At 43.9% G+C, this 27579-nt stretch overlaps 1 protein-coding gene across 1 annotated transcript; it reads left to right on the top strand.

Annotated features, from left to right (window-relative positions):
* Positions 1-2414: 2414 nt before the first annotated feature.
* Positions 2415-27579, top strand: LOC306734399 (pleckstrin homology domain-containing family G member 1; the record flags this gene model as incomplete). The annotated part of the gene is made up of 17 exons (XM_079215756.1): positions 2415-2427; positions 5318-5883; positions 10636-10736; positions 11880-11949; positions 17659-17705; positions 19182-19332; positions 19791-19922; positions 20878-21060; positions 21158-21253; positions 21594-21680; positions 22108-22141; positions 22277-22369; positions 22468-22529; positions 22701-22886; positions 22985-23104; positions 23196-25023; positions 26057-27579. The coding sequence occupies 17 exons, from the start codon at positions 2415-2417 to the stop codon at positions 27034-27036; spliced, it is 4749 nt and encodes a 1582-aa protein (XP_079071882.1). The 3' UTR covers positions 27037-27579.

The following is a 27579-nucleotide window of genomic DNA, read 5'->3' as shown; positions in this document are numbered from 1 at the left end:
ATATATATATATATATATGGCTAGCACTCTCACCTCACAGCAAGAGGAGCCTGGGTTCGATCCCTGATCCCGGGCTGTCCTTCTGTGTGGAGTTTCATGTTCTCCCTGGATGGGTTCCCTGCGGGTTCTCCGGCCTCCTCCCACAGTCCAAAGACATGCAGCCCAGGTTAATTGGACTCTAAATTGCCCGTAGGTGTGAATGTGAGTTTGAATGGTTGTCTGTCTCTCTGTGTCAGCCCTGTGATAAACTGGAGACCTGTACAGGGTGAACCCTGCCAGTGTCAGCTGGGATTGGCTCAAGCGCCACCGCGACCCTGAATAGGTTAAGCGGTTTGGATAATGGAAATGTTTTTGTCAAATACCAATGTCTTGAAATGTCCGCACTGACTGTCTCAATGCAGCCCAACATTCATGATTGCATGGACTGTGCACACCCAAACACAGACCACCAATGTAGCATAAGTAGAATTGCATGCAAGTCCAGGGTCAATGTGGCGTAATCCACAGCGTATCTGCCCGTTCATTGGTCATTATAATCATTCCTTCTCTCCAAACTGACCCTGAACCACTTCCTCTCTTGCACGACAGTCCTCCCTCCAACAATCCAAAGTTCAGCTAAATCTAATGTGAGCCTTTAGAGTTAGCCAAACCAACTGGGTATTTTCCAAAGTTGGAATCCTTTCAGTATGAAATCCCCTCTTTGATGTTCCAGAGCTGTGTTTTATTGCTGAGGGATACTGCCTGGAAGTTGCGTGTAGGCTTTGTAGCTGGAGCCAGAATAATACACATTGTCAGTTTTCTACACTTGGTTTAAACCCAATGATTGGGGAAACCAATCATCCCAAAAGAAAAACCACAGGTATTTTATTTTGCAACTGTTTTGTCTGCAAATTTATTTTGAAATATTTCTTGGGATTTAAATGTCCACATAGGATGTTCACATACCCATTACACAACACCGTCAGGGCTGTTTGAGCTACTAGTGATGATCATCAGGGCCGTAAAGAGACGAGGGTGCTGACAGCTGTTTGCTGACCACTCCAGCTTAAAGAGCACTTCAGGTGACCATAAAGAGCTCCACTGAAGTGGACGATTTAAGTGTAGCGTGAGACATTAAACCTGGCTGGACTGGGAGTGAGGCTTGCGTGACTGACTGCAGCATTGTGGGTCATATACATGCACATGTGTGAATGAACATGAACAGACACAGTGTGCAGATGGACATTTAAACTAGTGTGATATAGTGTTGATTCATTCTTAGCTATATTTGCATCGTCATTAGCAACTGATAATTATAGATCATCAAGTTCAATTCCTTTTTATTATTGAAGGAGTATGCGAAGATAAGGCACATACTACCAAAACACCCACAAGATCTCACCACAAAGTCCATTTAGTGGCTGTCGGGGAGTTTTCAATTGTGTCGCAGCAGAGTGAGATTTAAACACAACTGGGAAACTTTTCTCTGCTGGAACTCTGCTAAAGAAGATGGTGTGACCAAAATGTCCAGAACAGCTACTAAATGGACCTTGTGCCAGAATTATTTGGTCAAATACTATTTTCAAGGTCAAGAATTGTCCATCTTTCCTTTTCAATCTGAAGTGATTCACTACATGAGGTTGTCTTCAACTCTGAAAAACATTCTAAACATGTCAATGTAATCCAGATGAGCTGCTGAATATGCATCAGAGTATGTAAAAGAGTATTTAACCGTGTGTATGTCTGAGGGTACTTTGAAGACCTTAATTTCACATTTACATATTACAGGTATTTATTAATCAAACAATGAATGACAAGAGTTATGTTTAGATCAAAACACCACATGTGTAGTATATTGCCAGTGTGTTATACCCGCTGTGTACATTGTCTGCTCTGTCTTTATTCTGGCTCCTCGTGGCTCTCGCTGTTTGCCTTCCAGACTGGCCGGATTTTCAACTTATTAAACTTGACTGAATAATAAAGCAACCCAGCTCTTTGTCTTTTTTATGTTAAATGAAAGCCAGAGATTGAAGCCAGGTTGTTAGAGTCTCTCTTTCTCTCTCTTTCTCGCTCTCTCTCTCTCTATCTCTCTCTCTTTCTCGCTCTCTCTATCTCTCTCTTTCTCTCTCTCTCTCTCTCTTTCTCTCTCTCTCTCTCTAGCCAGGTTGTTAGTGTCTCTCTCTCTGTCTCCCCTAATCCTTACACATAAACGCACACAAAGAGGAGAAACAGTCCCAACCTGCATGCTGAGGAGCATAATTAGAGATCATTTACAAGGATCAGGTTGAACATAATCTGGACAGGAGGTAACTGAAGCTCGAACATCTTTGCTCTCTGTCTGTGTGTGTGTGTTGAGAAGAGGGGTGGGGGTTCCAGTTGTCTGTGTGTGTACAAGAGCCAGTTCGCCCAGGAAACGGCCAGGGTGTGCCCCAAACATGAAGCTGGAAGGTGGGAGGGAGGGGCTGGGCAAACACAAGATGGAGCAATCTCTCTTTGAGGTGTTTGGGTTTCATGGCAAACGGAAACATGGTTTCTCTGTATTTGGTGTGTGTGTGTGTGTGTGTGTGTGTGTGTGTGTGTGTGTGTGTGTGTGTGTGTGTGTGTGTGTGCAGGTTGCACATGTGCACACTCTGCCCACTGATATCTGGCCTAAATTGATGGTGTTGGACCATTAAGTTATTAGCTCAGTTAGTGTTATCTTTGGAGTGATAAACTGAATGCATTTTGTGTGATACACACACACAGTATAGATGTACATATATCACTTACTGTGATAAGGAAGGATATATTATAGATTTGTCAAAGGGCAAAGAAAATGGCAAGTTACCCATTAATGTCATGGTATGTAATCTAATAAAGGCCTTTGTGCATTGTGTACGCTAACTTGAAAGCAGTATATTGCTTATCCAAAAACCAAGGCTGTTGGTTTGTGTGAGTGTGCTGTTTTCACCCACCAGATTCCTTCTCCTGTCTGATCTGTAATTGTTAAAAAGTGGGTCAGGATTAGGAGTGCAAACATTTGGATGGATAGACACAAACATGGCTGGTGAATCAGTTCCAAACTTGTCCGAGGGGGAAAAAGTTTTTGAATGCTCCAATTCCTTCCTGCTTTTCTTGGCATAGCAGTGGAGCGAAATGGAAATTGATTCACTGCTTTAGTTTCCTTCTGAGAAACTATATAACTCAAAATGTTTTTGTATTCCTGTGATACACATGTAAGAGTTCTGTGAACAGGGATGGATCTGAGGGTAAACTGCTGTGTGGGAAAGCAGCACTAATCAATACTGAACACAATGGATAACCTGCAGAGCATCAACAGCAGCCAGATACAATGAGCAATTAGCTCATGAAGAAAGTGGAGCATTCAGTTGCTAAAAAAACAAAACAAAGGTAAAAAGAGTAATAACTAAGTAATACAACTCCAAGTGAATGACAATTCTTTGATTTAATATCTGCTGCATGTGTAGATATACTACCACATTTAAGGGATGATACGCCAGAAGTTTTAAGCTTGTAGAGGAACAAGCAGCTGGGGAAGTTTAGATTTGATCATCAGCTAGAGCAGGACAATGGAGGTTCACTTGGTATCAGTAAACTCGTGGTTGCCAGAATCAAAACCCTGATCGCTCCATCACTGACCAGTCAAACCTGCTGCTGAAGTGATTTCAAAAGAGGTGTCACCATGGCAAAAAGACCTCCGAGGTACCTATTTGAAAGGTGAGAGAGCGGGATTCTTTGAGCTTGTTCTCAGTTTCACGTTTCATGTTTTCAGTCTGTGATCTTCGATGCTTTGAAGTGAGACAGGTTTAGCCTCAGCCGGCGATGCTGGCAGCGAGAGAGCGACACTGTCCTATAAGGCATCGGATCTCTATGTTGCCACAACACCGGTGCTGCCGGGTCACCGGTATATCAAGCTTTGATGATAAAGACTGGTGTCAAACTCCCACAGAGCTGGTATGAGGCCCTCATGCCGAACTTCCCTCGCTTGTCTGCTCCGTTTATTTGCTCCCTGCTCTTCCTGTCAAAGCTGGCCCTTCTGAGAAGCTAGACCTTGGAAAACGTTGAGGGAAAACTTAGAAGGCATCTGTCTGACACGCTGCCTGTGTGGTTTCACTTCAGCTGGCCTTGGCTCTGGGGCCTTGGGAGCCGGTAATCATATCTTAACGGATCTCTTGGCGGGCACAAGGTTTTGAGCCAGTTTGGCACCGGCCTAACGCCAAATAGACCCCTGTCGCTGCACACACACAAACGCGTCTCTCCTCCATCGAAATAGGGCTTTCATTCATTGCCTCCGAGTGGAGTGTTCTCAGCATTACACTCCTAATCTTGTCATTAAACTCAATCATTTGTTCTGTCTTGCTGCAAAAAATGCTCCCACACACGCATAGAGTTACTGCTCGCACAAATACTTTAGAAATCAAACGTTTCTTTGAGTGTAACTGAGGACAAATCTGGGAGGGCTCATGGTCGCTCTATGGCGGGTGGTCAGCCAGATGGTGGTCAGCTGGAATGTCAGGAACTGGGATGCTAAACAGAACGGCACTGTAGGAATATGAAAGTGGTGTTGTAACATGCAGAGGTTGCATACAGTGAGTCCCTTTAGCACTTAGTTTGGGAAAAAGAAATACAAGGTCAGTACCTGTCGAATGTGTGAATTTGATTATAATTTGAACGGCTCTGCTGTGTGTGACTTTACAGCATCAGCAAATCATTAGGACATTCATTTTGAGAGCCATATAGCTACTATAAACAAATACATTTTACTCTTTGCCTTGTTTAATACGTTGTTTAATATTTATGTCAGATGTCAAGCACTGTGCTTAACAGCACAGAAGTGTGTTTATTTGCAGTTGTTATACACAGGCATTAGGATGAATATGACAACCATAAATTGAAAATGCAATTACCAGAGACATTGTTTCGCATTCAGACCAACAATAGCACAATAACTCAAGAGGCTGCTTTGGTGTGGGGGCGTGTTGTTACAGGTTAGTACCGACAGGAGAGGAAACAGAAACCAGGAAGTCCAGTGTGAAGCTATTTTAAAAACCAAGACAAATACCGCAGTTCGTGCATTGAGCCAGGATTTAGCAATTTTGGAAGTTTTTTATGGTATGGCAATTTATTTTCTCTGTCATCTCGATGCTTCCAAGGCATTCCACTTTGATTTTGGCCAATGTACTTGACATTGCACTGCAGCACAACCTTTGCTGGAGCTCTCCGCAGGAGAAAATGAGGAAGTTAGCGTGGAAAAATACATAAATAATCGCAACCAATCAAAACCCTATTTACATATTTAAAATCTCTTCTCTTTTTTTCCTCTTATTTTCCTCTCTAGACGATTACAACTACCTGCCTGATGCGTTGCCTCCTCTTCCTGAAGTCCCGGACTCCGGCTCTGTCCTGAGCTCCGTTGACTTTCCGGCCCGCTGCCTCCGCAACCCGGCCTTCCGCCACACCTCCTTCCGCTACTGCTCCGCCCTCAGCATGGACTCTTCACCCGACAGTGCCGAAAGGCCGATCAGCTACAGCTCCACCTCTTCCTCAGCATCCTCCCGGGACAGTCACTGCTCGCTGGGCAGCCGCTCCACCCTCGTCCCCGCCCCTCACTGCAACCCGGTGACCCCGGACCGGGACTCTGGGGCGATTCGGTTGGAACTGGTCCCCGCCCGGCAGCTGGGATGCCAGGAGGAAGATGACGGAAACGATGGACGAGTGGACACAGGGAGGGGACAGAGCGGTGGACAGACTCTGACAGAACATTCAGAGCCTGAGGTTGGTCCAGATGGACTAGGGGAACAGACGGGTCAGGTGCAGGGACCGAGGACGTATGTGGACCGGGTGGTGCAGGAGATACTGGACACGGAAAGAACATACGTCCAGGACCTGCGCAGCATTGTAGAGGTGAGGAACCCTCAACCACAATAACATGTTAATTAAACACAATCAGAATGATTGTATGTGTATTAGCATATTTGGCAGGACATCAAATGTAAAATGAGGTCTTGAACAAATTTGTCTTCATTGTGACGTGTGTGTGAATTTAACATATTTATTGAGAAATCTGCATGATTTTGATTATTGAGGCCTGAGGAGATTACATTATTAAGTCTAGTCAAAGAGAAAAAAGCAAATGAGAGCAAAATCTGAAAGAAATACAATGTAAATACTCTAGACGATAAACATAGCAGGATCGCAGAAAAATATCTATTTCTATCATAGAACATTTTAACTAAGACTTGACCGGGGGGGCCCCACTTTGGAAACTTCAGTTCTAGTTCAGTAAACGGAAGCATAAACTGAAATGGGAGCATGCAGTTTGAAGTCTTTTGAAAGTCCCAACTTTGAAATGTTTCACGGCTGACCCAATTGAGGCCCAAGCAGCAGTGGAACGCAAGGAGAAATACTTTAAATCACCAGATAACACACATCCCTTCGGTCTTTGTGGTTTTTTTTCCTCACGCAACTTCCGCTCACAACTCGGTGCCTGCTAGGAACCGCCAACACAATAAGGTCACCTGCGCTTGCAGGAGGGGTTTGGTCGCGTTACACGACACCGGTGCCTTTGTGCTGCAGGCACACATTCAAAACTTTAGACTATTTTAAACACACCGACAATACTGTATGCACACACTCAAATAAATACACTCTTTTTGTAAGTATGTCTTTGAACTGAGAGGATAGACATTGCCTCTAGTCAGGGCTTTAGTGTCTTTGTTAAGGATTGGGTGCAGTGGTTTGTATCAAAGGTTGCTCTCCTTGCTCTTTGTTTCCCTGCTCAGCTCTTTTTGGTTCTCTGGGAAACTTCAAATTCATGTTGTGTGCATAAAAAAATGTGGCGCACAGATGTGATGTGTGTTTTGCGTTTACATTCTGCAGCTTAATTTGGATTGATCGTGGTGTAAAATGATTGTTTGTGTGGCAATTGCTGTATTTTGCACGTGTTTATGAGCATGCGTGTGTTGGAGTGTTGCCCACCTTTTCCCATAACCTCCTCCTTCACAGTGCTTCCTCCCCCACTCTATGCTGTCTCTTCATGGGCCAGCGTGTGCGTGTGAGTGTGCATGTGTCTATTTGTACGTGTTTGTTATTTGAGGTTAAAAAGGTATATGGCTGTTGTCAAAAGAAAGCAGGAAACTCATACTCCCAAGAGAGGGGATAAGTAGTGGTAGTTTGGTTTTTGTGGTTTTTGCCTTTCACCCTTGATCGATGTCCCAACCTCTCCTGCTCCTCCTTTCCTGCCCTCTTCAGGACTGGAAGGTGAAGGAAAAGGGGGGAGAGATAGAGGAAGGTATGTAGAGGGACTTAGCTCTGAGATAACAATGTCCAAAGTAGGTTAGGAAAACACTGAACAGAGCTTAGGAGCTGTACTTAATAACCCTGCAGACCACCTATTGCCACTATAGCGGACCACCCAGCCCTGAAAGACCACGCTTACATGGCAAGACAGCGAATTCTTCACCAGTACTTTAGAAATAGACACGTGCATTCAGCCTTTCTACACTTCTCTAATGACAGTTCCAGTGAGTGCACAAAGGATGGATGTAAAGATTGTATCTGTGCGAATAGAGCTTTTAACATGACAGGTTACACATACTGAGGAAGACAACCGGAGCTGCTAGACAGCTTTTTCCCATCTGTTATCAGCACCGTCCTATATGAGCTGCTCCTGCAACCCCCAGTAATCCCTTTGCCCATGCTGCTTCCTGCAGTAGAAGAGGGTGTGACAGCCTCAACACAAATATTTAGCCAGACTCCCAAGGGCTCACCTGGGGTTCATCTGTCAGCGGCACACACGCACACACACGCGCACACACACGCGCACGCACACTCACACATTCACACTCTCGGTATGCCTGTGTGTTAAATGTATGGGTGCATTTCAATTATGCAAGTCATGTAAGTATCACACGATTTGTCGGTTGGTGCAATTAAAGCTCAACGCACTGTAACGTAAGAAAACAAATGCAAATAGACAACAGAGTTACAAGTAAAGAAAATATCTGAACCACATACAGAAACATGTTGCAAAAACAGAAAACACAACAAGGAAAGAAATAGAAAGACGGGAAAATCAACCAAATACAGAAATGCTGCAAGTCGCTCAGAACACAATGGAAACTGGTTGCAGAACAACAGTCGTTTCCTGGAGACACTAAAAATACTGAATACGGCTGCCATACATAGTGTCCCATTGTTTTGTAACTCATTTCTGTTATGTTCAGTGCGATTTGTACTTTTCTGGTTGTGACTTTGCAGCGTTTGTCTTCTGTGGTAAAGCGGTTTTCTTCATTTGCTTTTGTTTTGTCTATTTTCCTTAAGTTGCAGTATGTTGTGTGTCTCAGAGCCACTGATCACTTAAAACATTGTTTTGGTGTTAGTTCGTTCTGCGTGATTACCCCTCCTCGGCTCGATCAGTGTGTGTAATGAGGCCAAACCGTCATCCACAAACAACCTCAAAGACAAAGCTCTGATACTTCTTTCTCTCCTCCTCCTCTTCATCTCTTTTCCCCTTAACACATCACCAGGCCATTTGAAGCTGACTAGGGATTTAGAAATACAGTAAGATCCAAGGGAACCTCACTTGACCTGCATAAACATTGAAAGTAATGAGATTTGGATGTTTACACTCTGCATTGTCTGGAGGAATGACTTCCTACTTCGGTGCCGAATAAGGGACGGGTTTGATGTGTATGAAAAGAGTGTGTACTCGAGGAGGTTAATTGTTAACACGAGAAGTGTGTGTGTGTGTGTGTGTGTGTGTGTGTGTGTGTGTGTGTGTGTGTGTGTACGCTGGCCATTGTTGAGCTCAGTCAGGCTTTGGCTGAGTGTGATGATTGAACAGGTCAGGCCAAGTCAGATGTGTGACGCCGCAGCTAATAAAGCATCACATTACCTCTAATAGTCAACAAATTCTAAACATGACCCTTTGACGTGACCCCGCCCCCAACATAACCACCAACACGCCCGTTAGCCTTATTCTGTTACTTAAATCCTTTAAAACCAAAATCTTGACCTAAAGCTCTTGTTTTACCTTTAAACCCGAATCATTCAAGATGGCTGTCATCTGTCATCTCTCCAGTCTCTGTCTTAGCTGAGATCATTTTGTCTCTTCTTCTTTTTTACATCCATGCGTTTACCGAACAAAACACATTTAATGGGCCGGCTCAGCTATGATAGTAATAATGAGTATGATGGCTAAATACATCAAAGACGACCAGGAGCAGAAACCACCAGAGCAGTCTGGAAACTAGGCAAACCGACATTGGAGCGAGCAGGGAGAGTCTCTCTCGCTCCTCTTCGGTCTCTTGTTTTGTGTGTTGAAATTATCAGTGTGGGTGTGCGTTCAGGGCAGCCTAGTACTTTTCTCAGTGTTGTAATGTCTGTCCTGCCCAGTGACAGACTGTGGTTACTGTACTGGATTCTTCCTCCTCCTCAACCTCTTTCCACACCTGCGCCTGGTTTAAAGTACCACCACATTGAGAACATTTTTGTGGATGTGTGTGCTGCTCTTCAACTGCGTTGTCTGATTTATTGACTGAAGACCGTAATGACGATGATGGAATTGTGCAAACAGCAATGCAATAATGACAAATTATTGTGCAACAAAAGTGTTGTTATGTTCTCACAAAGTCGTGTACGACGAGAAACAATCTTCTACTACTGGCTGCTGGTGTATCCGTCCTTCTCTCCCCACCTCTCACTTGCAGGACAGACTGAGACCTGAGGCTGGTGTTTAATAAGCACTCCTCTAATGGCAGTGATGGAGACAGTGATAAGAGCCAGAGAGAAAAATCCTCTTGGATAGACTTATACCGGTTGTTCAGCAAGTAGCCATGTTAAACCTGTTGTTTACCTTGGTATTAATTTTCACTAAACCAGATGACCTGCAGTGTTTCGTTATCCAGCTGTTTGCACTAAACAACAATACAGGGATCAGGCAGGGCCTTGCACAAATGACCTGTCGTTGCCTACATGACACCTGGCTTTGTTTTACAAAAGCATAACTAGATCAAAATTGCTTTTGTACATTGCTGGGTAATGTAACCTAAACAATGCTGAGTATAAGTATATAAAACACAATTTTAATGTTTTCTTTAGCTCTGGGAGCAACTGTATCTTACAGCTGGAGGACTGACCCTCCTGTAGCTTTCAGTGTACTTGATTAATTTATACATCATTTAAGTTACTTTGTTGCTGGGCCTGAGACACTTGAGCATGTCATCGCCAGACCAAATCACAAACGCAAATTATCTGCCAGAGCAAATAAAAAAGATGAGTTGGCACATTCTCCTGAGACACAAGAATATGAGCAATTCAGCCTCTCTCAAGACCAGCAATATAAAAGCATCTGTTTCAGCAATTAATAAGCAATTAATTAAGAGTAAGTATTCGTACTATAACATTCAGATAACTCATAGAGCGTAATTATGGAACAACAGAACAGAGTCTTCATCACAAGGCTATCCAACTAAAGCTTTGAAAACTACTGAGGTGGTGTGTGTGTGTGTGTGTGTGTGTGTGTGTGTGTGTGTGTGTGTGTGTGTGTGTGTGTGTGTGTGTGTGTGTGTGTGTGTGTGTGTGTGTGTGTGTGTGTGTGTGTGTGTCAGCAGTAAAGTTCCTACGTGACGATGTTCTCTCTCTTTCTCTCTGCAGGACTACTTGGAGTGTATTAGTAATCAGTCTCGGCTGGCCTTGAGCTCTGAGGATAAAGGCTCCCTCTTCGGCAACATCCAGGACATCTACCACTTCAACAGGTACAACACACTCACGGAGCTGGAGACTTGAGATGTAATGCTGCGTTTACATCGTAGCGGATAGAATGGGAAAGAGCCCCATGCTCACGACTTTTTATAGTGCTGGTTGAGTTGGGGTTAAAAGTACTATGCCTTGACAATAACACTGTATTTATTACATTACTATTGGGGCTTAATTACATTTAACCACGGACTGACGTGAGGTATCCCTATTTCCATGATTTTTTTGGCACTTCCATAGTATGAAGCATTAGGTAAGACGTGTATCTTCCAGAAAAATCTGTGCCATTTTGAAAAGAAAAGGTTACATTCTCAAGTTCTCGATCAATAGAACAATAAAGAGGATAGCAGCAGACAGACCTCCCATTACAGTCTGATTACATCAGTAATTCTTCCTTTTATAGGACTTAAACTCACAAAGCAGTATCAATGTGCCCAGTAAATGTCATGTTTTTTTAACAACATTGATCCTAACTTTCAGTTTGCTAATGAGACCTAAAATCACGTCTACTGTACATAAATCTACATAAAGCCCTTTGGCTCTCTCAGGCTCAACAGGCAATGTACTGCTAGGCTGAGTCAACACACACACACACACACATCCCAGAAATTAACAGGTGTGTGTGCGTGTGTGTGCGTGTGTGTGCGTGTGTGTGCGTGTGCGTGAAGTCACCGATGGTATATTTGTCCCCACCGGTCTAAACCAAGGTGGCTAGTTGCGCTCCGGCCAGGGTGGTCTTTCTTCACGCCGATGCATTTCTCAGCTGTCATGCGCAGACAAACTGGCCAGTGAAATGAAACATAAAAGCAGTTTAAAGCGGTCGCAATGACCTCATGCTTCAGCTATGAAACAATAACTCCCAACAGTGGACTTTTTTTCCACAGTGTGCAGTTACACACACACACACACACACACACACACACACACACACACACACACACACACACACACACATGCACAACTACACACAGGAGATGCCTGTTTGAATTCATGGAAGTTTCTCATTTGTTCAGAGCCAAGTGCCCTCAGACCTAATTTCTGTATCTCACTTTTGCTCCTGAAAAACTTTAGTTTAGACACAGGAAATTGTGCAGATTTGTCACGTCAAATACTGATTTCTTTGAGTTCTTTGTTTGTTTCAGGGATCTTCTTCATGACCTTGAGAAGTGCAACGCTGACCCAGTCGCCATCGCAGAGTGCTTCGTCTCCAAGGTAAAGATGGTCGCCTCCCTGATGATGGTTTTTGGTTGTTGATGCTATTACTTGAGTAGTATTTTTACATTGTTGTATTTCTGAATACTTCTTCCAGTGTCTCTGTCTTCACTCCTCCTCTCGTTGAAACTTGTCCAAACAGCTGGTTTAGACACAAACATGCACAGGACAGACAATGAGAAACAGGCCATGCACTTTAATACATGACAAGTTGACAAAAATCTGGCGAAAAACGCTGCATGAAGCATTAAGTTAATTGAGGCCAGTAGCATAATTTGGTTGTTGGAATGTGAAGTTTAAGTGCAGCAGGAGGTCCGGGAGGAAGGACAACTCCAGAGGAATCTTAAGGGCCGTCCAAATATATAATCACGTTTTTTCACTGGAGGGGAATAATAGCAGTTCTTCATAAAGAAAAACTAGACTCAGCAACTCTTGTCAAAGTATCACTGGTGCCTCTGTCTGGGTGTTTCAGCTTTTATTCCACTCATCAACCCCCCACACCCCTAAAAAAATAGATGCCTGATTATGTCCCATGATAATGTGCTGCATTCCAGCATTTCCTCTTTTACACTTTACATTCTCTCCCTGCCCGACTGCAATTACACCCGATACCACAGAGCAACTGTCTGACCGTATATAAAAAAAACAAGTCGCAGTCAGCATCCCAGGCTCCCTAAATACAGCAGCTGTTGTTTAGACGGACCAGTTGTGCAGCAGCCCACAGCACCACTCTGAATAATTAGCTGAAATCCATCAACAAACCAGCATGATGGCATCTTGTTACCGACTGAAAAATGTAACTGTGTGATGGACTGATCTCAGATAATCCCCCAATTTAGAATACGGACAACCTATCTGGACTTCTATTCTGTACCAGAACAGCGTTTATTATAAAAAACAGTATAGCTTCCTTGTGGCCAGGGGTCAAAAGCCAACTGAAAGTAAGGCCAAATCACATCCTGCAGGAGCCTCCTGCCTCTGATCACGTTCCTCTCACGAGACTCGTACTCGCACTGCAGGTGTCCATTAAAACCATTAAAAGTATCCCTCATTTTTACTGGTAGCACTGATAACTTCCTGCTCCACATTCTGTTCAACACTCATGACTCTGTGTTGCCTCCTGTTAACCTGATCCACCCAGAGCTTTTTTTTACAGATTTGATTGAAAATGAGGAAGTGAGTTTTAAAAAACTCAAATGCTTCTAGATCATCAACCACAGGTCAGATCTAATCAATTTAAACATCTAAAGTACTGTAAACCCTTGTGAGAAGTACACTACATTTAATAAAAAAGATTGTTATATTTTTATAATTCCGTAAGCTCCTCAACATGACTGAGCGATTATAACGTTTCACTAATTCAGGTTATGAAGAGTACAAATCAGACGCTTCTGATCCTCCACACTTGCTGCCTTATTTGAACCATTTAGCTTCTGTAAAGCTTTTATTCTTCAGATATTGTTTACCCGTCTAAGAGCTAATTTAATTTGGACGCTTGCTGGAAGAGTCTGGTCATAGTTTGGGGACTCTGTGCGTCCCTAAATCTCTCTTGCTGGGAAATCTTGAGAAACAAAGAGGTGCCCTGGGAGGCCTGCTCTCAGGCAACATGTTGCTGAAGGTGAATATTGAAATTAACAGCCAGTGCTCCGATCTAATACATTTAAACGGCTAAAGTACTGTAAACCCTTATGAGAAGAGAAACGATGGACTACATTTAGAAAAAAAAGATCGTTATATTTTTATAATTATGTAACTCCGTAAGCTCCTCAACATGACTGAGCAATTATAACGTTTCACTATTTAACTAATTTAGTACCCCTAACAACGGCGGATTTCGCTCAAAGTATTACGTATGTAACCGTAGAGACTGTACGAATCTTAAAGTATTGACGTCACCAGCTGCGAAAAGGTGACGGGACTTTTTTCTCCATTTTGGCTTCCGTGTTTCGAGGTCCTGCGATCTCATTGGGCCTCAGACTCATCTGAAAGCGCATCAGATGACACGCGATGACGGAGACGGTCATTTGAAGTACACAACGGTCATGGTGTGAGCAAGATTTAGGTCAAAGTTGCTCATTTTTCTATTTCTGAACCGAAAAACATGATTTTTGGACTGGAAAGGCTTGAAAAAATGTCATTGCTTGTGTTTATTATTATTGCAGATTTGTATGCTTTAGGTCTTAATCTTTCTAAAGAGCTGCAGTATTACTCTGGGGCATGATGGGAAGGTACCAAAAATACAATTAAAAAAACTCGGGGAGCGATCGAGGAGTCATTTTTTGATCAGACTCTTGACTTTTGATCATATTTATGCAGAAAATAAATAATAAATATTCTTTTTAAAACAGACCTTAGACCAGCAGTACACAACCTGAAGTTTACTTTGCAAAGACATATTTCTATTGAGATGGAAGGTTTCTTCTTGACTTGTTGCAAAATCTCCTTACTACAAGGTTGCTCTGGAGCCTTTGCAAATTACATTTTAGATTGTAGATGTTCTGACCACTTTTGTCCAATTTTGGCTTAAAAGAGATTTAAAGTGTAGTTTTGACCTTGGAAATGGCAAGTAATTAAAATATTGAGAAATGGAGACATCTGCAATTTTACTACAACGTCTGAGGAAGATCCTCTAATACAATCTAAACTACTAATGGACCAATGTAGCCATGCTTAAGTGTGTGTGTGTGTGTGTGTGTGTGTGTGTGTGTGTGTGTGTGTGTGTGTGTGTGTGTGTGTGTGTGTGTGTGTGTTACACACACTGACTTGTGGTAAAAGGGTTGTCACCAGATCAGTAACCACAGTTCTTTTGTTTTTCTGACAGTTAGTTATGGTTGCTTAGACCCAGAAAAACCACAAACCTCTCTTTCACTATCTGATGTGAAATGCAAACACACACACACACACACACTTGCAGTTAATACTTTTGTAGTCCGAACAGCCAAGAATCACAACTTAGCTCAGTGTTTGAAGAAGAGACAGATCTTGGTTGTAAATCTCCGCCTCTCTCTCAGATAATTGGCCATCTATCCTCGTGTTCCTCTCTGTTGGACTAAATCCTAGCTGTGCTATGTGATGAGTAAGCCTTTAACGTGTTGTATGGGTTGCTACATGCTGACTGAAGCACAGGGAGCACTATTACAACTAGAATAAGAAGCTTTATTTTTTCTCGCCCCCAGCGAGTGTGTTGTGTTCATTGCTGAGCCGATGACTCACTGTGACCAGTCCAGTCTTGACAACTCGACAATAACTGCTGATGTATGACTTTCTCATTTAAAAATGATCAGTGGGTGCTGATACAACTCAACCTTTTCTAGTAGCCACCACTCGAAAAAGTAAAAATCGCTCTATATAATTTGTATCTTGATACTCTGGAAAAATATATATTTTGTATCATATATGGGAGCCCAAAGTCCCACATGCAGCATTTGGATATGATGATTATATGATTTAGCTGAGCTTGTATATATTTCTAAAAGGGAAGTATATTATAGATCTGAGCTATTTCAGGGTCTGCTGGTTTCCTGGTTCGGTTGAAAGAGTGTGTGCTGACATGTCAGCTTTAATGACAACGTCTGTGTGTACAGACGTGCATGCTCGGCACAAATTTTTACTCCATAGAAGCATTTATGTATCTTGTGGTCTTGTGTGCATGGTCCAGAGGGATATTAAGAGTGTGTATTAGAAGTGTGTGTGGATGTGTGTCGTCATAAATCGATGGTGGCACATCTGGTTGTGTTTAGCCCTGGTCTGTGGCGGCAGACTGCTGGAGACGAGGAGGAGAGCTCTGCTCTTCAATTTAGGACGGTTCCCACGGAGCACCTCCGGGCTAACAAATCGTGTGTGTGTGTGTGTGTGTGTGTGTGGGGTGTGTGTGTGTGGAGTATATTTTGGGAGGCAATGTTTGGGTTTGTGTAAGTAGCTTGAATTGTTTTGTGTGGCTTGAATATGAATGTATATTTACCTCCAGCAAGAAACATAACAATCACACACACACACATGGTATGCAAAGTGTAAGTTCACTATGAATCGCATGTTAGGAAATGTGTGTCCACATTGCTCTGTATGTGTGTGTGTGTACATTATGAACCAGGACAGACCGTCATCTGCCCTGTGTGTTTATGATGTCGCTTCCTGAGAGCTGTCCGCATCCTGCAACCCCCAAGTGTTTATGGACACAAATAGAGTTGAATTACTCTCACGTCATATCATCAAAAGGGGTTCATCACCAGGCCTCCGTAAGAACATGATGAGAGGTGTAGATGAACAGAAAAGGCTTTAAGAAAAGTGAGAAAATTACCCCAAAAGATCAATGAAGAGATGACATGGCGATCAGGAGATCAGAGTGGCCAATATGGAGACGGAGAGCATGTGAGGTTTCCGAGAGCAGAGGGAAGGAGCGCCGAACTTTGAGAAGTCACGTTGTCTTTGATGTTCAGAGAGGCATGCAAGGTGGGAAAGTCTCAATTAAAGGGGCAGTGACGAAGTATGAAGGGATATATAATCTGAGCGCTCAGGGCCGTTTGGATCAACAGAGACTCAAAGGCCAGGACGCAGGCTAATCATAAGCTACAAGGTTGACTTTCAATTAGTAGCAGTGAGCGGAGGAGAGAGGATGCCTTGTCTGAGGGCTCCGAGTGTGTTGGGCCATGAACATGAAATAAGTGGGCCAGTCATCAAAACCGTACCGGACCACTGCATCGTTTACTAGCAGTAGTTTGGTTTGTTTGCTTTGATTACAAGGCACATACACTTTATATAACATATCATTTTGCAAACTGTGCTGCTGAGTTTTGCAAATTTAAACCAAATGTTCTTGTTCCAGTCATCCAATGTGTTCAAACCCTTTTAATACAATTTGAAGATGTATTAGCAGACTCTTGCATTGGTTGCGTGATCCAGCTTTATGAACATCAAGTCGGCTTTAAGTTGTGTCAAATAAGACTTTTCAAATAATTCTGCAATTAAACTCCGTTACAAAGCAACAATGGTGGATGTAGATGTGATGTTCACTGTGATGTAATCACGTATACATTGGCCAAATTAAACAAAACTAGATTTTAAAAAAAGAAAAGAAAGTGGAATGGTGAACATGGTAAACATTCCTGCTCACATTGTGACTGTGAGCTTGTTAGAATATGGAGTCTCTTGAGTCTTCAGTTATTTCCTGTCACTTAAATATGGAAGTATATTTGAAAGGCCAACCTGACAAGACGTTACACCAGCAGTCCACAACCCAGGGGTGACTGTGGCGACTGGCTCAGTGGTTAGCATGCCCATCTTTCAATTAGAGGATGGGTGGTTCGAGCCCCGGCTCCGCTAGTCTAGGTCGATGTGTCCTTGAGCAAGACACTTAATTGCTCCCCGTTGCTGTGTCTACGGTGTATAGAGCAAAAATATAAGTTGCTTTGGATAAAAGTGTCAGCTAAATGAAATGTAATGTTTACTTAAAGAGGATGTGTTTCCATTAGACTGAAAGTTCATCCTTAACCTTGAAAATGGATACAAAATAATCTCACCAGTGCATTAGTTGCCCTTGAGCTTGGTTGTCTTAAAAGAGGTTTAAAGTGCATTTTTGACCTTGGAAATAGCAGGTCTTTTAAATATTGAGACGATTGTACTGCAACGAGACAAACCTACTTAAATCTTGAGTCTTTAATTATTTCCTGTTATTCAAATGCATCAACTAATTTGTCCTGTTGTGTTTTACAGAGTGAAGAATTCCACATTTATACTCAGTACTGCACCAACTACCCACGGTAAGTCTCCTTATCAACCATCTACCGCACAAAACCTGTTGTTGTCATCCCGTCTCGATCTCACCTCCACACACCATCTTCCCAGCGTCTCACATAGCTCATTGTGTTTCTGGATCAATGCCTGAACTGACATGCTCCATAGAAGTCATTTCAGCAGGAGTCAAAGTGTCTACCTTCAGTTATGCCTCGGGGTCTCCCTCCCTGCCTCCCTGCCTCCCTGCCTCTCTCCCTCCCACGAGCCCAATTTCCTCCAGTCTTTTATTCGCTGGCTGTTGACAGCATTACAGCTCAGACTGACAGACGGAGTATTATAGGTGTCACCTTATCATATCTAACGCTGTTAATGTTTTTTATTTTGTGCGAGTCTGGTCCTATGGGAGGAATGATGTGTTGTGTCAGTATGTATATTGTGTGTGTGAAACATGAAGCTATTCTTCATGCCAAGAAACACTGCGTCATCCGAACACACCTTCTCCCCTGGCTACTTTTTTTCTCGAACAGTGTCTGATCAGCAAGGCACGTGGGCGAAGAAACTAATTACACACTAATGATGGCGTGTGTGTGTGTGTGTGTGTGTGTGTGTGTGTGTGTGTGTGTGTGTGTGTGTGTGTGTGTGTGTGTGTGCATGTACATATGCACAGTGGAAAAAGACAAGTGAATGTCATTTGTGAATTGCCAAAACGTTCTTTCTGTGTCTTCTGTGTGTGTGCGCATGCACGTGCATGTCTAAATTCCAGTGAAGCGACACACAGGCCTCACATTGTTCTGGAGGAAACCCGACCTTAGAGCGCAGCATGACCATGATACATCTGCAGCCTCTGTGTGTGTGTGTGTGTGTGTGTCTCCCATGTGAGTGTGTCTGTCGTGTGTGACCCTGGTTGGGGTCACCAGCTGTGGTGTGGCTGTGGGAGAAGGTCTATCTCAAACAGCTGACAATAGCCCGTTCTCTCTCACATGCAGCACACACACACACACACACACACACACACACACACACACACACACACACACACACACACACACACACACACACACACACACACACAAAGCCTCCATTTCGTTATGAAAAAGGCTCTTTCTTCACACAGCTAACTAACTAGCTCCAGTAACCAGAACGTGTTATGGTACTGCTGTTTTAGCAGAATATGTAATATGGGGATTGAGATCTGAAGGTAAAACTTTTAATCCTTAAATTTAATAATTGACTTCACATTTGAAATACAGGCAGCCTGTGTAGGAATGCACGTGTGCATGTATTATTTTACACTCAAATTGATAATATGATATTCATTTCAGCAAGAGGCAGATAGATGATAATTTGTATTCTTTAGACACCATGATAAAAATGATTTCTGTCTTTTCCTTCTTTTTTTGTATTGTCCTTCAGGACATACATTAACAACTCCAGCTTGTCATGTCCAATTAAGGTTCACTACGCACCCCTGATGTCTTATTCGCTGCACTCTGTCTCCACAGGTCGGTGGCTGTGCTAACAGAGTGCATGAGGAACAAGGCGTTGGCCAAGTTTTTCCGCGAGCGCCAGGAATCTCTGAGGCACGCCCTGCCCCTGGGCTCCTACCTGCTCAAGCCGGTGCAGAGGATCCTCAAGTACCACCTACTGCTGCACGTACGTGTGTATGCCGTCTCGCTCTGCAACAACAAAAAACACTTACACGCAAACAATTACTCTTTACCCACAGAAATGCAAGCACAGGCACACACTTGTCAGACCGGCACACACTAATGTTTTTTTTTATTATACCAATACAAATGGATGTGTACAGTTGAATAGCAGCATTTTCTGACTCGGCCCCCTCTGACAATCTCCATTGGAGAAGCCAAATGTTCCGACATATGGTGCTCAGTATGTATGTTCCTGTATATATACTTTGCATTACAGTGCATGCATTGGTGTGTGTTTATGTGCACAAACGCACACACGCACACACGTGTGCCTGTATGAGTGCACCCCTGTGCATGTGCATACAGTATGTGCATGTGCTGACTCCCAGCTTTGTGTGTATGTGTGTGTGTGTGTGTGTGTGTGTGTGTGTGTGTGTGTGTGTGTGTTTGTCGTCCGTGCAGGAAATAGCCAACCGCATGGAGAAGGACACAGAGACCTACGAGGTTGTGCAGGAAGCCATAGACACCATGCAGAGAGTGGCCTGGCACATCAACGACATGAAGAGGAAACATGAGCACGCTATTCGGTTGCAGGTACGACCAGCACAAAATAAGAAAGATGCCTGATACAAAAGATGTATGTTTATTTGGGACTGTTGGTGGTCAAACAGGTGTTGACACCCTTGCTCAAAACCTCTCCTGAATCCATTAAATGTTGAGCGTGTGATCTCCTCCGTGACGTATCGTTGCACACTTTCCACGTCTCTCATTATTCCTCAGTCTATAATCGACGCAATGCTTTCAAAGATTTTCAATGAGTCAAATCGTTTTATTGTTCTGCAGAACAGTTATGTGAAGTCTAGGTTTGAATCAGCCATGGCTCTGATCCTCCCCACGTCTTACGCAAGTCGCTGCGTTTTCCACTGGGCTAATGATGGCCTTGCATAAGGAGGGCACATAAAAGGGAAGCTTGTTTCTTTTATCAGCTGGAAGCCAGAAGGGTAGGATGAATGCAGGAATGTGTGTGGAAGCGTTCAATCCGGAGAAAGGCTTGGCTTGATAGAAATGTAATTTTTTTTTTTTTCCTCTTCATTATTATTTATGTTTTGCTTGCCAGCATGTATTTCTTTTTTTTGTTGCTTTCCTCAACCTTCTGTTATGGTCGGTTTCAGTAGCACAACAGTTCATCCTTTCTCCTCCTCATCCTCGCCTTTTCTTCATAATTTCATTATTAATTTACTATTTTAATGTTTTACAATTAAATCTCCTACTGTTTATATGCTGTTTTGATTCATCATGTTGTAGAGCGCCTTGTGATTGTGCTTTAAAAAGTGTCATACAAATTATGTTATTTATTTATTATTATTAATCTTTGAACACTTTGCTCAATATTTTGCATCTTTTTTACATTTTTTTATACATTTCTTTTGCTAAACCAGATCACTTTTATTATGTGTGGTCAGTCATTATTATTATAAATTTTCTGCAACATGTTTCTAAAACAACCAAATGACTCCCCTCACTCTCTTTATTTATGCGCTATCTGCAGGAGATCCAGAGCTTGCTGACCAACTGGAAGGGCCCTGATCTTATCGGCTACGGAGAGTTGGTTCTTGAAGGAACATTTCGCCTGCAGCGAGCCAAAAACGAGAGAACTCTCTTTCTGTTTGACAAGCTTCTGCTCATTACCAAGAAACGAGAAGAAACCTACACATACAAGGCTCACATACTGGTCAGTCATGCTACTCGAAGCATAACGCGTATCAAAATGTTTCTCCTCAGTGAAATCATTTTTCACACGACTTCCTTCCTCCCTGTCTTTTCTGCAGTGCTGTAACCTGATGCTGGTGGAAGTTATTCCGAAAGAACCACTGAGTTTCAGTGTGTTTCACTACAAGAATCCAAAACTTCAGCACACAGTCCAGGTATAACAACATTACATAAGAGAGCACTCATCATTATACAAGTCAAAATGTGAATGTAATTACAGGTTTTATTTGAACTGTGAAGCAACCTTGATTTAAAAAAAAAAAATGCAAGCCAAAAGCGTGAAGATTATTTGCAGGTGTCCAGACAATGAGTTGCTCAGACATGTTTAGAGGGTAATGGCGGCCATTGTTGTTTCCTAACCACTGTGTTTTGGACAAGCCCTGAAAAATAAATGATAATCTGTGTGGCGATGTTCCGAAGGTTTCAGGGTTTGTCCCAACCTCTCAGCTGTGTCAGGTATAATCCTCTCTCTGATGTTTCGTGCTCTACCTTCAGGCCAAATCACAGCAAGACAAGCGCATGTGGATCTTGCACCTCAAGAGACTCATACTTGAAAACCATCCGGCCAAAATCCCTGCCAAGGTAAGAGCAGCTCGTCTCCTGACAGCTCCCTCTCTGTTCACTGGTGGCGTAAACACAGACTTTGAGTGGGATGTATTGAAGATGTCACTCCCACATCCTTTCTCCTTCATCTTCATCTTTCCCCCCCTGCTTTTCTCCTCATTTTCCTTTCATGTGCTCTGATTCTGATTTTCAATCAACCACAATCACTTTTCTGGCTCCTCATCTGCCTTTGACTATGTCCAAGTGGAAACTAAGGATTTCTCTCCAGAGATGAAGGTCACTGACAAAGTTTGCTGTGATTGCATAAAGGGGCTGCTTGTCCAGTGTCAAACATGAGCGTAATTGTAAAGAGAGACTGTAATGTGGCGCCACTTAGTGTCGAAGTGTATCTACATTCATTATCTAATCTGTTGAACTCACTCTTATTTTCTAACTTGATTTTTAGGCTAAGCAAGCAATTTTGGAGATGGATGCAATGCGTAAGTAACTATTTATATATGTGTAGTTTAAAAAAAATATATTTTACATGATCTTTTATCATTTGATGTTCTTTTGCCCCGTTTAGGAGTATTACATTAATTTGAATCATTATGTGTTTTCTGTAATTTCTCCAGATCATCCAGGGTTTCACTACAGCCCTGATGGAGACAAGAAAGATTCCCATCAGATCAAGGAGGGTCCAACCCCTCGTAGAGGACGCAGGAAAGGTAAGACGAGAAAATACCTTGACTGTTGTTGTTTTTTAAATGACACACAGCAAAGGTTGAACTTCCTAACATAATCAATAATTCTTTTGACTTTCCAGAACCTCTATCCAAATTATTGAAGAATGCCAAGCAGAATGCCGCCAACACAGATGGCGAAAAGGTAAGTGATAGCCAGAGATGATGAGCAGTTTTGGAAGCATGAGTTCACTCACACACACACACACACACACACACACACACACACACACACACACACACACACACACACACACACACTCACACACACTAAAGTTGTTGTACCAAACTCATGAAAAAACGTTCTCCTCTCCAGCGAATAAGTCTGGGTACCACCCTGCTCTCGCCAATGTCCCAGCTGGCTTTGGGCACCATTGGTCGCAGCCGCAGCCTCATCAACCAATCGCAGGAGTCCCTGGACCCTGGAGATCACTATGACCACAGTGACAGAGAAGAAGAGCCACATCAGCAAGATGCTGATGATGAAGATGACAGTGGCCTGGTGAGTTTAAAGCTGCCCATCGAGTGATGTTCTTTGCATATACACTTCCATGTCTAGTCCTTCAAACATGTTGTTAATGCTGAAAACTCTTTATTCAGGGTGGCGGAAAGCGTCTGCGAATCCCTGGCAAAAGCAGTAGGAAGAGGCTGAACCCTCAGGCATCTGTTGACAGTATAGAACAGTGGAAATCCTTCAACATGAGCTCTTCAGACCTACAGGTATTAATCACAATGACACCAAGGGGATTGAATCTGTCTATCTTGGTGTTTTTAGACAGCCTCAACAACTTCTGCTTTCCTTTTACCACAGAAAGCCAGAGAATCCCTAGTGAGGGAAGGAAGTCACCACCCGCCGCTTCTCAGGACCCGTCGCGTAACAGAGGAGCCTCCAGACACCCCAATTCCCTCTGTAGTAGTCACAGAAAGTGACCATTCTGTGAGGAACATCTGGGCCGACCACCGTGCTCGCAGGGCCATGTTCCCAACCCGCCAGAGAACCATGCAGCCGGATGATGAGGACGAGGACATCTACCAGATGTTTGTACCAACAGAGTCAAGCGGACCAGAACCAGAGGTGCCCTCAGAGAGGTCAGGGGCCACCTCGTCCCCCAAGACAGCTCGGCCCTGCAGCTGGCACGTCGAACAGCTGCCCACAGTGCAGGTTGACCCTCCATCTGATGGGAGCAGAGTCCTGCGGAGGGCGAGCAGTGCAGGGGAGAAGGCTACAGAGGCTCGACAGAGCCCTGATGATGACCAGGCCTCTCGCAGCAATTTGGAAGTGATCCACACTGAATCCTCCAGCAACGAAATATCTGGATCATCGTCAGCCGAGCAGCTGACGATAGACGATATTGAAAATGTGTATGACAACATCAGCTATGAGGACCTTAAGAATATGGGCCTCGTCAGAAGAGATCTTGAGGAAAGCCACCCACCGAAACAGGGCCAGGCCGCAAGGGTACTAAATGCTTCAGAGGCTCCTGCGGTCACAGAGCCTATGATTGAACCAGACATTTCCTCAGATAGCAATCGGCCCTTCACACAGGAGGGGAGGCAATTTGGCACATGTGAGCTCAAGATAGTAGAGGAGAACATCTATGACACCATCTGTTTCAGGGAGCCCCCATCAACAGAGCTTAAAGGAATGAATGAATGCTATAAACTAAAACAAGAGAGCGACAGTCTGTTGGCCTCTGAACAAGACTTGACTGAAAGCATTAGAGGGTTTGTATCCGAGGAGAGCCTCCACTTTGGAGAGGACGAAGGACCAGACACATCCCATCAGGTCCCATATTTCTCTGAGCCAGATTATTCCTCCTCGTCTGCCTCCGAGACTTTCTCTCAGCGTTCACAGAAAGGGGATAAGATGTCAGAGCAAGTCGATGAGATCTGGAACGATCTGGAAAACTACATCAAGGACAATGAGAAGAAAGCTGATAGACTCCCAGCTGCCTTCCCTGTCAGTGCCAGTGAGTCGCCTAAGAAGGCGTCCTCAGTCAAAGACAGACATACAAAGAGCCCCCCTGTAGTTAGTCCTCAATCAGCCAGCCCTCCAACTAAGAGTCCCCCAACACATCAGCCTAAACCCCCACCTGTCGCCTCCATGCCGTCATTCACCATCCCAGTCATCAACTTTCCTGAACCTCAAAGTGAAGGCACCAGTGCAGAAGAACCCCACAGTCCTGCTCCGACATCACGCCCCCTTCCTGTCCCCCCAGAGCCCCTCCCTGGCACAGTGAAGAGTATGCGTAACAGACTGGCACGCCTCAGCAGCGGCAGCTTCCGCCTGGAGGACGACGATCTGGTGGAGCTTCCTCAACGAAACACCCCTCAGAAAGATCTTCCCCTCAAGGACCTTCATAGCTTGTTTCCAGGTGAGCTGGCCGGTCTGGACTCCCCCCTGGCCTCCTCCTCTCTGCTGTCGGGGGAGTCTGTGGACTTGGAACTGATGGAAAAATCAAAGAACCGCGTGTTCCTGATGGCACGACAGTACAGCCAGAAGATCAAGAAAGCCAACCAGCTGCTGCGCATGAGGAGCATGGACCCCGGAGACCCTTGTAGTCGGTCCAGAACTGAAAAGAAGCAGAAAGACCTGGCAGCCATCTTGGAAGAGAAGAAACAAGGGGGCACTGCCATAGGTAACACAAAACATTCAGCTATCAAAACAATCATTTTGAACTCTGGAATTATTGATAGTTGTGACTAAGTATACTCTGTTCTGGTTAAACCTGAACCTCTTTCCCAATACCGAAACTCAGTGCATCTGCCAGTACCAATCCGAATAGAGGGCCCTCTTTTCACCCATTTTTAATATCTATAGACTTTACTTCATGGAACTAAGTGGGATCATTCTTTTGTAGGGTTATATAAAACATTACGTCACGTCTTAAAGGAATAGTTTGGGTGTTTTGAAGTGGGATTGTATGAGGTTCTTGTCCATAGTCGGTGTATTACCTACAGCTTGGAGAAGCAGACACGAGTACTGGCACGGGAAGTGAGTACTGCTGTATACAGGGACAGCAGCTAATTGTATTTAACCTAAAAGAAAAGCTCATCTATAAAAGTAAATATCTGTTTATGTCTACGCTATATTTAGAAAATGTTTGCCGATGTACTTCGTCATGAGACAGGCATTCAGTTCCTCCTTTGAAAACATAGACTGTATAGCTATGCCCTTACCAACGCCACAAGACTCCATTGGAAACGTTAATCTTTACCTTGCAGAACACCAGAGTCGCTGGTCTCCTGCTGTCTTGACTGGTTAGTTCCTTGTCAGATACTGAGATTCACCAAAGTCACACAATAATAATGTTTTGGTGAGAGCATAGATTTATGCAACAGCTTTAGTTCCCTGTCGGTCTCACGACAACGTAAACCTGCAAAATTATTCTAAATATAGTCTGCACTCTTTTAAAAACAATGTTTGTGGGACATGTCCTGCTGCCCCCGTCCACAGCAGTACATGGTTCTGCTTCTGTGCATGTACTGCTTCTCCAAACTGGGGGCGTGCAGACCCTCATAAGTACCTTATACAACCCCATGTCAAAATATCCAATGACAATGATACACTGACATTGGTTTTAGGCTTGTGCAAATTTCTATATTTATATTGGAAAAATGCAAACATAACCCACTCACACCTTCTTTACATCCTCTGTCTTCCCACTCCAGGTGCAAGGATTGCAGAGTACTCACAGCTCTATGACCAGGTAATGTTTAGGGATCCTCCCGGTCCAGCTGGCCCACATCACACCCATCCAGGGCTGTCGTCTTCTCCGTCCATGCCTGAGACCTCCCTGGAAGAGGACTGGCTCCACTCCACTTACAGCAACGGAGAGCTGGCCAGCTTCATGTCCTCGTCCAGTGAGTTGGATGATGTCCGAGCATCTTCTACCCCGCAGCGCAGACTTACCTCTATCTGCTCCATCCCTTCTCTCAAGACCTCCCCCCCATCTCCAACTACCCCACCGTCCCAGAGATGGAGCTCGTGCATGTCGGCGCCGAGCGAAAAAGAGGAGCACGTGTACAGTTCCATTAAGAGACATCCTTCCTTTAACGCCCAGTCTTCTCCCTCCTTAAAGTCTTCCCCATCCAGTCACTGTCAGTCACTTGGCTCTCTGGGCAGCCAGCAGCAGGAGAAGAACCAATCTGGACTCAAATGTAATGTACCCACAGACAGGCTTCATGGCCCCAGTCTGGGTCGCGTTGGTCGGCAAAGTAGTCTCCCAGAGCGCTCGACACAGGGACAGTCAGACCTCACTTTACATGACGGTCAACAGGTGGTGGTCCTCAACCGGGCTTCCGCACTGGGCATACTCACCGCCACCCAGAACTACCTGGCTAATTTTAAGGACGATGGGGAAGATGATGATGACTATGTAGAGATCCGCTCTGAGGACGAGAGCGAGCAGGAGCAGGACAGGTTGGCAAAGCGAAACGGTAGCTCGGCAGTCCTTTCCAATCAGAACCGGAGTCGTGTCCACTCTCAGAGTCTGCCGTGCACTCCGGGGCACTCCTGCGACCCGCTGAGGTCAATGGACCGCGAGCATCTGGAGAAGTACCTGTGGAGCGAGCCGCAGCAGAGCCAACCCAAAATCGGCCAATCTTTGAGGGAGAAGTTCCAGTGTCTGAGCTCCAGTAGCTTTGCCTGAGTGTATATGACAAATAAAAGCCAAATATATGTAAACATACAGGATATAGCAACAAAACGGACACTGCTGCTTTGCCTTGAATGCCATCCATCATTCAACATCTTAATCCACAAATGTAACACAGCTCTCAACGTAGTTCAGATGTACTTTCTTTGATTGCAGCCATATTTGTAACAACTTAGGTGAAACTCACTGTTACAGAACTTCAATGTAAAGGATAGGTTGCTGTTAATAGTCAAAAGCCTGCAGGTGAGCTGCCTTAGCACTTGAAACTTCAGCGGTCAAAGTAAAAATGTGCTCAGTCATTTGTAAAGGCATTCAGTGTGACTGAATGAGTTTTAATATTCAAAGGAATTCAAACTTGTATTGCTTTATGCGTGCGCCTTGTAGAGATAATTGGAGTCATAATAATTGGTTCTGCTGGAGGACTTTGTGCCAATAAACTGTTGTACAGTTACAGTAGTTCAGGATATCTGTTACCAATTGTAAGAAATAAAATATTTTCTGTGCCCATCGTCTAAAACCGAAGTACAAGCACCAACA

This window comes from Taurulus bubalis (assembly GCF_910589615.1).
Source record: "Taurulus bubalis genome assembly, chromosome: 3".
In the NCBI taxonomy this organism is placed as follows: Eukaryota; Metazoa; Chordata; class Actinopteri; order Perciformes; family Cottidae; genus Taurulus; species Taurulus bubalis.
The sequence above is the reverse complement of the archived record's forward strand: the minus strand, read 5'-3'. Positions and strand labels throughout refer to the sequence as shown.